Genomic DNA, 13,993 nt, shown 5'->3' with positions numbered 1-13,993 from the left:
GTTCTCTTCAGGCAGTCATCTTTATAAATCTCATTGGAACGGCACCAAACAAAAGTTCCAGCATCATCACCTTGCCCAATGCAGATTCGTGATTCATCACTGAATATGACTTTCATCCAGTCATCCACAGTCCACGATTGCTTTTCCTTAGCCCATTGTAACCTTGTTTTTTTCTGTTTAGGTGTTAATGATGGCTTTCATTTAGCTTTTCTGTATGTAAATCCCATTTCCTTTAGGCGGTTTCTTACAGTTCGGTCACAGACGTTGACTCCAGTTTCCACCCATTCGTTCCTCATTTGTTTTGTTGTGCATTTCCTGTTTTGGAGACATATTGCTTTAAGTTTCCGGTCTTGACGCTTTGATGTCTTCCTTGGTCTACCAGTATGTTTGCCTTTAACAACCTTCCCATGTTGTTTGTATTTGGTCCAGATTTTAGACACAGCTGACTGTGAACAGCCAACGTCTTTTGCAACATTGCGTGATGATTTACCCTCTTTTAAGAGTTTGATAATCCTCTCCTTTGTTTCAATCGACATCTCTCATGTTGGAGCCATGATTCATGTCAGTCCACTTGGTGCAACAGCTCTCCAAGGTGTGATCACTCCTCTTTAGATGCAGACTAACGAGCAGATCTAATTTGATGCAGGTGTTATTTTTAGGTATGAAAATTTAAAGGGTGATTCCATAATTTGTTCCTCTGAATTTAGTGATTCCATAATTTTTTCCTTTTTTTTATGCTTGGTCAAAAAAAAAGTAACCTTTACTGACTACCACATTTTTTGTTCTTGATTTCTTTTAGTGTTTCTTAAAGCCAGAAAGTTGTCATTTGAAATTACTTTAGTTTTGTGCCATGTCTGCGATCTGCTTTTTTTCTACAAAATTAAACAACTGAATGAACATCCTCCTAGGCCGGTGATTCCATAATTTTTGCCAGGGGTTGTTTGTACTACTCATCATTGAGTTAAATGTGTATTAAAGGGGTTGTCCACCATTTGAGGGCTTTGTTTTAACTTAAATATTATATATAATAATAATAATAATATAACATATGTTTGGTTCTAAAATTAGTTTTTGCATATGGGTTTCATTTAAAATGTTGTACAATTAGTCTTTTGTTTTTTCCCAGTCTATTGCTGGCTGCAGAATGAGTTAACAGAGAATTTGTTAGTGAGTTCATGCCCTGATGGGAGAGTTTGTAACTCTTATCTTTGTTTTTCACCTGATCTTATCACTGCAGGGAAACAAAGTGCCTTTAAAAGTCCACAAGTACAAAATGTAGAATGAAAACGAATTGTAAAAATGATGGTTGATCCCAAATTCTTGAATTGAAATAAATAACTGCAGATAAGTTGCTCCCAGAGGTGTAAAAGCAACCCGATACAAGTTCTCATACTTTCTCCTGTGAAGGGTCCATGTAACCATAATATGATTATTTTATAAAATGCTCTAAAAATAAATACAATAATTTGGGAACTTCCCCTTTAACAGTTTTACAATTTGCCTAAAATTAAATTGTTTCAATCATCTTTAAAAATGTTGGAGGTGTCCAAAGCAAACGTCACAGAGAATTATCTCCAAACAATCCATATTTCATTCATGGCATTAAACTTCTAGAATTGGGTGTTACTCACATAAAAATTAACCTGGATATAATCATACATGGAAAAGACGTCTTAGGCCTCTTTCACACTTACGTCGGCAGTGTCCCGTCGTAATGCGTCGCCGAGAAGTAGCGACGGATGTTGACAAAATAGTGTTAAAACGTACGCAACGTTTCCAATGTTTTGTCGGATGCGCCGCCTGAATTTTTATAGTAAAATTCCGGGGGTGAGAGAGAGAGAGTGAGAGACTCTCATTCTGTGGAACGACATATGACGCAGGAGGCATTGGGGAACGTTTTTCCACTGCAGACAAAAAATGTTTCTTTGGCTGCTTTCACACTAGCGTCGGTACGGGCCCGTCGCAGTGCGTCGGGCCGACGTACCGACGCATGCTGTGAAATAAATGCCCGACGTGGGCAGCGGAAGCAGTCTTACGACGCTTCCGCTGCCCCATTGCAAGGTCCAGGGAGGAGGGGGCGGAGTTTCGGCCGCGCATGCGCGGTCAAAAATGGCGGACTCGACACACAAAAAAAGTTCCATGTAACTTTTTTTGTGGCGGCGGTCTGCCAAAACACGACGCAACCGTCGCACGACGGTTGCGACGTGTGGCAATACGTCGCAATGCGTCTGTAATGTTAGTCTATGGGGAAAAAACGCATCCTGCAGACAACTTTGCAGGATGCGTTTTTTCTCCTGAACGACGCACTGCAACGTATTGCAAACGACGCTAGTGTGAAAGTAGCCTTTGAACATTTTTTCCAAACGACGGGCAGTCAAATTACGCAGGATCCAGTGCACGGCGGACGAAACGTGTGGCCATACATCGCGATATGTCGCTAATACAAGTCTATGAGAAAGTGCAGGATCCTGCACATTTTTTTGCAGGATCCTGTTTTCTCAAAAAACGGCGTATTTAGACGGGAGCTCAAAGACGGAAGTGTGAAAGAGGCCTTACTCGGCGATCCATCCCTGCGGCTCCTCCGCTGCTCTTTCTTGCGCCGTAGGGTGGGAGCATGACCTCCATAATCCATCAGAGGACATGGCACTGACCGAAAACTCACCGCTGCTGCCAAAAATCCCCTTAAAAATGCTCTAATAAATATGTTTCTTACTCTGTTGCCTGGAAAAAAGCTGTGTAGTTGGGATTAGAACAAGACATAAGGATATTTGTGTATGTGGCTACTGTTTGGTTGTCTTCTTACCTTTGTCAATCCTGTTTCAGGCAAACAGTAACGCACCTGGATTGGTAAAAATATCTGAAAATGTCCTAAAGTCATTGCCAGTGACGTCTCAGACACAGAAGCCGGGCACTACACTACTGAGGGTGGCAGGTGGCGTTATAACTGCAAGTGGTACATCATTGCCATCCGTGTCTGCAAATGGACCTGCACTACAGGTAGGCTGTAGCCACGCGAGAGCTGCAACTAGCCCCTGCCGTCCTCCATGTACAGATAGGGGACATCAGTGGCTGCTCGTCTCTAGGAAATTATTTCTCCTTCATTACAATTACCGTATATACTCCTGTGTAAGCCGAGATTTTCAGCACATTTTTTTGTGCTGAAAACGCCCCTCTCGGCTTATACGCAAGTCATTGCCGGTGGGATGGGGGAGCAGAAGACATCATACTCACCCTCCTGATGTCATCGCTGTATATCAGTCCCTGCATCTCGGGCGCCAACATCTCTCTTCCTGTCTTCCTTCCTGTGCTGAGCTGTCACGTGGTGCCTCACATTAAAGTAATGAATATGCACACGTCTCCACTCCCATAGGTGTGGAGTGCATATTTATTACTTTAATGAGCGGTATCTGACCGCTCAGCACTGGAATGAAGACAGGAAGAGAGATGCCAGCGCCCGAGATGCAGGGACTGATATGCAGTGCCAGGAGGGTGAGTAGGACTGGAGGAGGGTGAGCCATGAGATGTTCACCTGTCCCCGTTCCACCGCCGCGCTGTGTCTTCCTGGTCCTCTGGCTGTGACGTTCAGGTCAGAGAGTGCAATGACGGGGTTAGTGTGCGCCCTCTGCCAGAACAGTCACTGCAGAGTGCCGGCGACACTGGGGAGCAGTGGGCAGCGACGAGAGGTGAGTATGTCATTTTTATTTTTTTAATCGCAGCAGCAGCATTATATGGGGCATATTTTAATATGGATCATCTTATGGGGCCATCATTAATTTTTGTGCAGCATTATATGGGGCATATTTTTCTATGGGGCCATCATTAACCTTTATGGAGCATTATATGGGGCATATTTTTGTATGGAGCATCTTATGGGGCCATCAATAACCTTTGTGCAGCGTTATAGTGGGCATATTTTAATATGGGGCATCTTATTGGGCCATCATTAACCTTTGTGCAGCGTTATAGTGGGCATATTTTAATACTAGCTGTTTCCAGCCAGCTAACTCTCGGCAGGCTCATTGCTATCTAATTAACGCTGCTGGTGATTAAACTAAAGTAAATAATGACAACATTCAATAGCGCTTACTCAGGTGGTAAATTAACTTAAAATGAAGTTAATAACAATAATAATCTTTAAAAATCTGAATAATTACTAATAATACATTTTATTCACAGTGTAAAATCAAAAACAAACTGGAGCCTCGTGTGGTAATGTGTGAGGACAGAGCCTCGTGTGGTAATGTGTGGGGACGGAGCCTTGTGTGGTAATGTGTGGGGACGGAGCCTCGTGTGGTAATGTGTGAGGACGGAGCCTCGTGTGGTAATGTGTGGGGACGGAGCCTCTTGTGGTAATGTGTGGGGACGGAGCCTCGTGTGGTAATGTGTGGGGACGGAGCCTCGTGTGGTAATGTGTGGGGACGGAGCCTCGTGTGGTAATGTGTGGGGACGGAGCCTCGTGTGGTAATGTGTGGGGACGGAGCCTCGTGTGGTAATGTGTGAGGACAGAGCCTCGTGTGGTAATGTGTGGGGACGGAGCCTCGTGTGGTAATGTGTGGGGACGGAGCCTCGTGTGGTAATGTGTGGGGACGGAGCCTCGTGTGGTAATGTGTGAGGACGGAGCCTCGTGTGGTAATGTGTGGGGACGGAGCCTCGTGTGGTAATGTGTGGGGACGGAGCCTCGTGTGGTAATGTGTGGGGACGGAGCCTCGTGTGGTAATCTGTGGGGACGAAGCCTCGTGTGGTAATGTGTGGGGACAGAGCCTCGTGTAGTAATGTGTGGGGACGGAGCCTCGTGTGGTAATGTGTGGGGACGGAGCTTCGCGTAGTAATGTGGTGGGGTGCGGGATTATGTGTGGTAATGTGGTAGGGGGCGGGATTACTGTGGTGATGTGGTGGGGGGCGGGATTAAGTGTGATGTGGTGGGGGGGCGGGATTATGTGTGGTGATGTGGGGGGCGGGATTATGTGTGGTGATGGGGGCGGGATCATGTGTGGTTATGTGGTGGGGGGCGGGATCATGTGTGGCAATGTGGGGGGTGGGATTATCTGTGGTAATGTGGTGGGGGGTGGGATTGTGTGGTGATGTGGGGGGGGCAGGATTATGTGTGGTCATGTGGTGGGGGTGGAGCTACTGTGGTGATGTGGTGGGGCGGAGCTACTGTGCAGGGGGGCGGGATTAGCGAGTAATCATGGTGACTCTTATATATATAGATGGGGCATCTTATGGGGCCATCATTAACCTTTATGGAGCATTATATGGGGCATATTTTTGTATGGAGCATCTTATGGGGCCCATCATGAACTTTATGGAGCATTACATGGGGCGTATTTTGTATGGAGCATCTTATGGGGTCCATTATGAACTTTATGGAGCATTATATGAGGCATATTTTGTATGGAGCAATATATGGGGCATATTTTAATATGGAGCATCTTATGGGGCCATCATGAACTGTATGGAGCATTATATGGGGCTCTTGATTCAATATGGATATTCAAAAACATTTAACCTACTGATGTCTCAATTAATTTTACTTTTATTGGTATCTCTTTCTTTTTGAAATTTATCAGAAGCTGCTGCATTTCCCACCCTCGGCTTATACTCGAGTATATACGGTACTCAACGCAAAACAGCTGAATTCCAAGATACTGGTTTTTCTACAGCAAAGGCTGTCGCACACGCACTGTCCCTGCACGAGAGGCTCCGCCAACACCAGCATATAGCCACAAGCGATGTGTATCGCACGATTCAAGCGCGCAGTTACTTTTACATAAGGCAGACGGACGTCATCCAGGCACCTATACAGTAGCCACCTTAGAGCCATAAAATTGACGGTTGATAGATCCATTTAAATTGAAACACCCTACACAGATGAAAGATTATTCTGATGAAGTTCCGGTTGTAGACCAAAAACTTTCAAATTACGGATTGTTGTCTGGATGCAAATAAATGAGACTTTTCATTTTTTTTTCACTACTTGAGTGCCAAGTTTTTCTTCTACATTTTGAATATGACTCTCATCATTCTCCTCTGCTTGCGCCGTTCGCCAGCAGAGCAGGGGAGAATGATGAGAGCCGTGTTCAGCACCCGGCGCCGGGGAACAGCACTTACTGTAACGCTTCTTCCCCGGTGCCGGTGCGTGTCACACGGATGACATCCATTTGTGTTCTCCGTGTGCATGTATGCAGGACATTTTACAGCCTGTGCTGACTGTAAAAAACCGACATGTCTACGTGTGGGACACATGGACACACGGTCTGTGGAAACACACTGACATGTGCACATTCGTTTGAATGGGTCTATGTGTGTCAGTGTCTCTGAAATGTGTGAAAACTGTCACCACACGTACTGGAGACACGGACGTGTGAAAGAGGCCTGCACTTCTCTGATTCTGATGCGACATCGGAGTGTGCACTTTTTGGACCAGTGCTCAACTATGATGCTGTTCCATACTGTCAGTCTTCAGGAGTGCACCGCCCCCGGCAAATAGGGAGCCACGTGCCCCAGAAGATTAAATCTTCCAATAACCCTTTACTGTATAAATTGAGTTTTCATGTTAGGTTACTTTCTGATGATACCTTCCTTGTCCAATGTATTCTGGCATGAAGGGCAGAAGTAATTATTCCTTAAAAGATACAGATACCTTCAGGGATTTTTTTTCTCCTTTTTAGATGCTTCTTTTTGGGGGGTTGGGGGGGGGGTAAAACTCATGTTTGCAAATTGGGTTTGGCTCATTTCTGACCACAGACCACATCAAATTTGAGCTGTACTTTTGATGTGGTCATAAATCAGAAGAAAGGAGATCAAATAATTACAATCTCCTCATCTGAATGAGCTCACTAAATGGATTCTTAGTTCTGCAGTATGCAGAGAAAGAGAATAGAAAAGTCCTGGGTAACGGAGATTTCCTTTCAACCAGATCTTATAAGGGAGCAGTATCATAACTGGATTAGACATCAGCAGCCACCAGTTGGGTACTCTATACGTCGGCGCAGGGTTGTATAAATCTTTTCCACTTGTCAGTCCTTCCTGGGCTACACAATTGTCAGTCCATACCCTGAGCAGAAAGCTATCGGCAGCTGTCTAAATATCCTTTTTTTAGAACTCTGTATTCCTCTGTTGTTCCTTTTGGAAATGTATTAATAAATTGACAACTGGACTTCATCCTTCCCTCGTGCCTATAGAGTGTGCCCCTACACAATGCAAGACAGTCAGCAATGGTTAAACAATATCCAATCATAGACACAGCCTTTTGCCAAGGGGAATGGTAACATCCAGTTTTTAATATATTCATTAATTTCCGAGAAGGTTGTTGTTGCAGGGGCACACTGTATAGGAAATGATAATGTCGAATTGTCAGTTTTTTCTAATACCTTCCCATGAGGAATAACAGAGGAAAGGTACAATACAAAGGTCAGAATTGTTGAGTTTTCTGCTCTATTGTATCCTTCGAACTAGCTTACAACTAGATTTGACGTTGTAACATACAGATGTTGTAAAATACTTGAATTTCCAGAAACTTTTGCTCATGAAGAACTAATTTGCAAAGATTGAACACCTAGGTATAAATATTTACGTCTTGTTTATAAACATTCTATTTCCTTGCTTCATGATTTTTATGTTCTTCAGGTTACCGAAGGGTCAAGCAGCGGTGTGCCGTCTGCCACGTCATCCAGTAAAAGCCATGTACAGCAATCCCCTGCAGCACCAAACGCCACCAGCCAACTGAAGATGGTGGGGAGTGGTAGATCTGGTACATTATCAGTCCCTGTCCTCACATCGAGAGCCGCACTTAGCCCAGTCCCCAGCACTTCTCTACTAGCAGGTATTGTATCTAGTTCATGCTCTGATCACTTATCTGTATACATTGAGCTGTATACTGTGTGTATATTAAATGTTTGTGTGGGTGTGTATATGATGTAGGGATTCACGCTCTCAGATAGCCACTTGGATACATGTGGCACAAAGTTTTATATTAAAACAGCATGTAATTTATTGTCCATCATAAGCTTTACAACTCCAAAACAACAACCACCTTCCTTCACTATCAATGGATAACCTAAACAGTCAGGCAGAATGAAATAACATAAATGTAGCATCCTCACCAATCTTGGTATTCCCAGCAGCAGCTCACTTAGATTAAAGGCGTTCACCAAGCAAACACCTCCGTTTGGCTCCAGCACATTTCTCTTTGTTGAGCAGACTAACCAGCAGCTCTGTCTTTCCCTAGTCTCCACACTGCTGGGCTAACCCAGATGTACTATGGCAAGAGTGGCGGATCTGTCACATATGGGAGCCTCGTGGCGCTGGAGGAATGTAAATTTGGATTTTTTTTGCTTTGATGTGTTATTTTGATCAGAAGAATATCTGCTGCTTGATTCTTCCCGTGAAATCTGATGCAGCTGCTGATGGAGCCTTTGAACACCAGTATAACACCTCTGACGTAGTGTGAATCTTTGACCATTTAGCATGTTGTGTACCGCGTATCTTAAAGTGGTTGTCAAACTTATACAGAAAGCTGCTAAAATAATGAAACCGCATATACTCGCCCTCTGTTCCATCACTGCTTCTCTATGTACCGCAACTGGCCTCGATGGCATACAGCAAGATAGCGTGAAGGCCAGTGACTGGTTGTAGATGTCACATGCGGTAAATTGCTGTCAAAATAAACAATACTCCTACAGGAATCGGCGAGGATGCAGTGCTGTAACAGAGGGTAATATTGTTCTAACCTTTTCAGTAGTATTGCTGCCAGTCTGCGGTTTTTTTGTATAACTTGGACAACCCCTTTAATGACTGTGGGATTTTTTTGTTTGCTTTCTTCAAATCAGTATGCTACATTATAAATGAAGTTAAAATACTTTAGTCTCGTTACTAAACTGTATTTTCTCATTTTCCAGTAAAATCGGATCCAGACTCCAGTAACACGTTAACGTATCACACTGCTGCTACGTCAGTGAAATTAGAAGACAACATGGAATCGGAATCCCGCTCCGTAAAGTAATTATCGTGGTCCGCCCTCCTGCTATCATTCAGCCCCTATATCTCATAGTCCATTAGATTTACATTGACTGTGTTGATGTTTGCACTTAGCATGATGCAAATTCTAAGTATCCTTTTGTCTTCTGTTTACCACCAGAGGTTAAATGAAGGGAATACATGCTTAAAAAAAAAAAAAAAATCCGCATACCCATTACCATTGGCTGCATTCACAGGGGCAGGCAAAAACAACAAAATGTAGACTTCTCAAATTCAATTTTTCTTAATAGTTATGCACTCCCCCTCTGCCCGGGTCCTCTGCCACTCCTGATTTAGATACTCGTGACCTTACTTAAAGGACCCATCAATTCTGTGCCACCTGGCTCCATTTTTTTTTTTTTTTTTTTTTACTGTAAGGGTATGTACACACGGCCAGGAGTTGGCAGCGCTTTGGAAGCAGCACATGTCCGCTGCGTCCAAAGCACTGCAGTCTATTGAACGCAGGTGAATCTGCATGTGTACATCGAACCGTACGGATTCACTGCATCCAATACATTATACAGGTGAAATTTATATTGTGGAGACTCGCATCTCCGCCAGATAAATTGACATGCTGCTGTCTGGAAAGACGTTCCGCATGTCCATTTTCACAGGTAATCTGCGGAGATGGGATTTCTTGAAATCTCATCCACTATGCTGTAACATCTAGATGCTGCGGGTTGGATTCTACACAAGTACGCAGCGTCCAAACAGCATTGTTTACTGATTGTGTGCACCTACCCTTAAGGTACCGTCACATTAAGCGACGCTGCAGCGATAGCGACAGCGATGCCGATCGCTGCAGCGTCGCTGTTTGGTCGCTGGAGAGCTGTCACACAGACCGCTCTCCAGCGACCAACGATGCCGAGGTCCCCGGGTAACCAGGGTAAGCATCGGGTTGCTAAGCGCAGGGCCGCGCTTAGTAACCCGATGTTTACCCTGGTTACCAGCGTAAAAGTTAAAAAAACAAACAGCACATACTTACATGCGTCCCCCAGCCTCTGCTTCCTGACACTGACTGAGCTCCGGCCCTAACAGCACAGAGGTGACGTCACCGCTGTGCTTTCACTTTCAGTTTAGGGCCGGCGCTCAGTCAGTGTCAGGAAGCAGAGGCTGGGGGACGCGCTGGTGAGTATGTGCTGTTTGTTTTTTTAACTTTTACGCTGGTAACCAGGGTAAACATCGGGTTACTAAGCGCGGCCCTGCGCTTAGTAACCCGATGTTTACCCTGGTTACCAGCGTAAAATGTCGCTGGTATGGTTGCTTTTGCTGTCAAACACGGCGATACACGGCGACCTAGCGACCAAATAATGTGCAGACCTTCTAGCAGCGACCAGCAATTTCACAGCGGGATTCTGATCGCTGCTGCGTGTCAAATACAGCGATATCGCTCCCTAGGACGCTGCAACGTCACAGATCGCTGGCGACGTTGCTTAGTGTGACGGTACCTTTAAGCTTTTTTTTCTTTTTTTTTGGTCTCCAGTACACACATTTGACTAAACCTTTTATTTGTTTTGTTCTTCAAATCCATGTTTAATCCTTTTTTCGCAGGACGGAGCATCTCCAGAATTTCAAGCAACTGCTAACGGCCACAGTAAAGAAGATTCCACTTATAGGGGAAAGAGGTAGTTGTTCTTTCCTTTCTAAATTGTTTTTGTGCTCCTCTGTCACACTGACACATGCCCTTCAGAGAACATCATCACATTCAGTGTGGCCTAACCATGTAATGGTAAACTACACACAGTCCTTCTTATTACAAAGAGTGAGGCATCGGGTCTGTCACCTGCCACTACCTGCCTGGTTGGCGACCTGTCTGGCTTTCCCCTATTTGCGGATTCCCTTTTGAAAAATGTGTGAATTTGGTAGTATATGTGTACAATGGACTGTTAGTGACACTGCTGAATTTCCAGAAGGTCGGGTCTTCATGTGAAATGGAGAGGGCATATGATTTGTTGCATTCTGTGTCGATAATTTACGTTTGAAGGACGGATATCTTTATTTTTTCATAAATCTCTCCAATAGTGATTCTTTTGCTCCGATAGAAAGGCCCAAATAAACTGTATCCATTACTTCATATGAGCCGTTGACAACACACAGTATGTAATAACCGCTCGCTCCTGCTGATAGTCCTGATGTAGCCGAGCAGTCCCTGATTTGTATTCCGAGCACATTGTTTTATCGTCTCTACAAAAGGACGAGTGTCTGAAGGTGAAGGTGTCTGTACATAGATGATGCTAAATATTGTCAAATAGTTTATGGCAACGAAACCAATAGCTTCTCCGGGCATGTGAAGAGAGTGGTGCAGAAAAAGAACTTTGATTGCTCATGTAAATGAGATTACTGTGTCCTGTGGGAGGTCCCCCGTCTGCAGGTGATGCACAGACCCTGATGAACAGCTCCCACTTTTGGCCTTGATGATTTCACAGATGTGCTGAACATCGTGATCTAGTGAAATGGTGGAGCCATTAGTCAAGGGAAAAAAGTTGGGTAGGGCTTACTGTGAAGGTGCCCAGCGTTGGCGAGTAGCCATAAACCTTCTTCTGAATTAGCTATCACACTTTTAAAGCAACGGTAATATTTTTATTATTTTTTTTTTCTTTTGAGCATTATTGCTTCTATGGTGCTGTATATGAGAAGGGGATATATATTAAATACGTATATAAATTACAATGAACAAGTTAACAGGTACAGACTGGCACATGGGTGGAGAGGACCCTGTCCTCTCGGGCTTACAATCTTAAAGGTTAACGGGGAAGATTCCTTCATATGCAATGAAATAGAACAGACCTGAGTAAACTACGGCTTCTCACCGTGGCCGTCCTTCCACCCTCTGTACCAATTTCACCATTATCATCATGCAGATACAAGTGAATAATAATGGTGGAGGGGGGAGTCTTTGGCTCCATCTTCTACCATTTAGCCTGTGTGAACCAATTCTTCATCTGTTGTTGATTGATCATTCTGCCTCCCAAAGATCGCAGTAAGGCTCGTCTCACATTTATCCTGCACTCTGCCCTGAGAGCTTACACCTGAGTTTTCGTGTAAATCTCTGAAATACGCAATTCAGACAGAACCCCAAGAGGAAGGTTCTCTATAATGAGGCAGATGGAGGCACTATGGATGCGGTCTAGTCTATGATCCGGCAGTGTCCGTCTTTTTAGGTGTGCATAAAAGTGCCTTCGGCCACAGTTTTATGAACTTCTGAAAAGAAGGACACCGCTGAAAAGAGACCAGACGGAGTCAAGAGTAACACCACTGCCTCATTATAGTGAATGGATCCCTCAGGGAGTTCATCTGAATTCACATCACTCGGCGACTTTAGATGGAAGCCCAGATGTAAAATTCTCAGTGTAGAATGCAGGATAAATGTGATCCCGAATGATATGTTATGGATCATACTTTTGGAGGCTGTGGGGGCTTTCATAGTGTGGGAGCTAGTACTGTTGATCTAATCATTCTGTGTTTGGGGGCTGTGAGGGATCATATGGTGTTTGGGGTTCAGTGGGGGGGTCATCATTCTGTGTCTGGAGGACTGGTAGAGGACTCATCATTCTGTGATTGGGGGAATGTGGGGGATCATACTGTGTTTGAGGGTATTTGAGTGCCATCATATTGTGTTGGGGGGCTACAGAGGTCATCATACGGTGTTTGAGGACTGTGAGGAATCGTTCTGTGTGAGGGACTATGGGATTGGGTATCATAACTGTGTATAGGGGGCTATGGTGGCAATCATAATGTCATTGTAAGCTATGGATGATCATACTTTGAGACTCTTCATTCTGTATATAGGGAGCTGTAAGGGATCATACTGCGTGGGTGTCATCCTTTTGTGGGTGGGATCATACTTTATGGGGGGCTGTGGGGCTTATCGTCCTGTGGAGGGGCTGTAGGGGCATCATTCTGTGTAGTGGGACTGTGAGGTCTAGTATACTGAGAGGGGAACTGTGAACCATCATAGATGCACAATGATTTTTACTGTTTTTTTATAAACTATAAAAATCAGTAAATTATATGGTTTTGATCGGCTCAATAATAAGCAATGAAATGATTATAAAATGTTAATCATAATATTGAACAGAATCAACTTATTGGTCCTGTCATCCTCAACAGTTTCGGTCTCTCATGTGGCCCCATCAGGAAAGTTAATTGCCCACCCCTGAAATATAAGAGGACTTCCCACTGGTTACTCCACTATAGATACTTATATGTCGGGAGCTGATCTTCCAGTGACCACCAGATAATATTCCACCAACTAGTAAAAGATGATTCAGCACATACGCAGAAATTATATGAAATTACTGCTTTATTCCTTCATCACAAAGATGAAGATAATAATTCTTTAAAGGGGTTCCAGTCTTCTGATGAAAGTCAGCAGTCACACTTTGTGACTGCAGACTTTTGAAACCTTACAGCGCGTGCACTGCTGGCGGTCAGGCTTCTCTGGTGTTGTCGGTGAGAGCAGGCGGGTATGCGATTTGCGTTCTTCTGGTCACATTCCAACTCTATGTGCTTGCCTCGCTCTATTGACATTTGAGCAAGAGCATGTTCGTCTAATCGGCACATTCCGGCATGTATGAGGACCTATTGTTTCACAGTTGGACGATGTGTAGGCGGAAATAGAAGCAGATTGCCAGCGCTGCACTCTCCTCTCCCATAGCTTTTCCCACCATGGATCATAGACATTTTCAGAGGGTGGTGATGTAAGTAACTGCACTGCTGCCACCTGATTACATCCTGTTCCAGGAGGGGCAAAAGACGCTGCAGGAAGGCGAGTGCAGCCCCAGTTTCCTGTGATATTATGTTTGAAACTCCTTTCAAACGAAACGTAACAGGAAATGAGGTCAAAAAAAAGAAACACATTTGTGAAATGTAGTGTATTTTGCAAGTTAATTGCAAAAGTGGTTATGATGTAACGATACATATTTAGTAAGGACATTTCAGGTATCGGATCACCCCCTTTAATATTTCTATGTAT

At 44.2% G+C, this 13,993-nt stretch overlaps 1 protein-coding gene across 3 annotated transcripts in view; it reads left to right on the top strand.

The window, feature by feature from the left end:
* YEATS2 (YEATS domain containing 2) overlaps positions 1-13,993 on the top strand; it is a 122,857-nt gene that overhangs the window by 88,296 nt on the left and 20,568 nt on the right. For all 3 annotated transcript variants that reach the window (XM_077291083.1, XM_077291085.1, XM_077291084.1), the window contains 4 exons: positions 2,824-2,997; positions 7,630-7,825; positions 8,901-9,000; positions 10,570-10,643. In XM_077291083.1, coding sequence (XP_077147198.1) covers positions 2,824-2,997; positions 7,630-7,825; positions 8,901-9,000; positions 10,570-10,643 — 544 coding nt within the window. The remainder of the gene's footprint in view (positions 1-2,823; positions 2,998-7,629; positions 7,826-8,900; positions 9,001-10,569; positions 10,644-13,993) is intronic.

The sequence above is a fragment of the Ranitomeya variabilis genome, chromosome 2 (assembly GCF_051348905.1).
Source record: "Ranitomeya variabilis isolate aRanVar5 chromosome 2, aRanVar5.hap1, whole genome shotgun sequence".
Lineage (NCBI taxonomy): Eukaryota > Metazoa > Chordata > Amphibia > Anura > Dendrobatidae > Ranitomeya > Ranitomeya variabilis.
The sequence above is the reverse complement of the archived record's forward strand: the minus strand, read 5'-3'. Positions and strand labels throughout refer to the sequence as shown.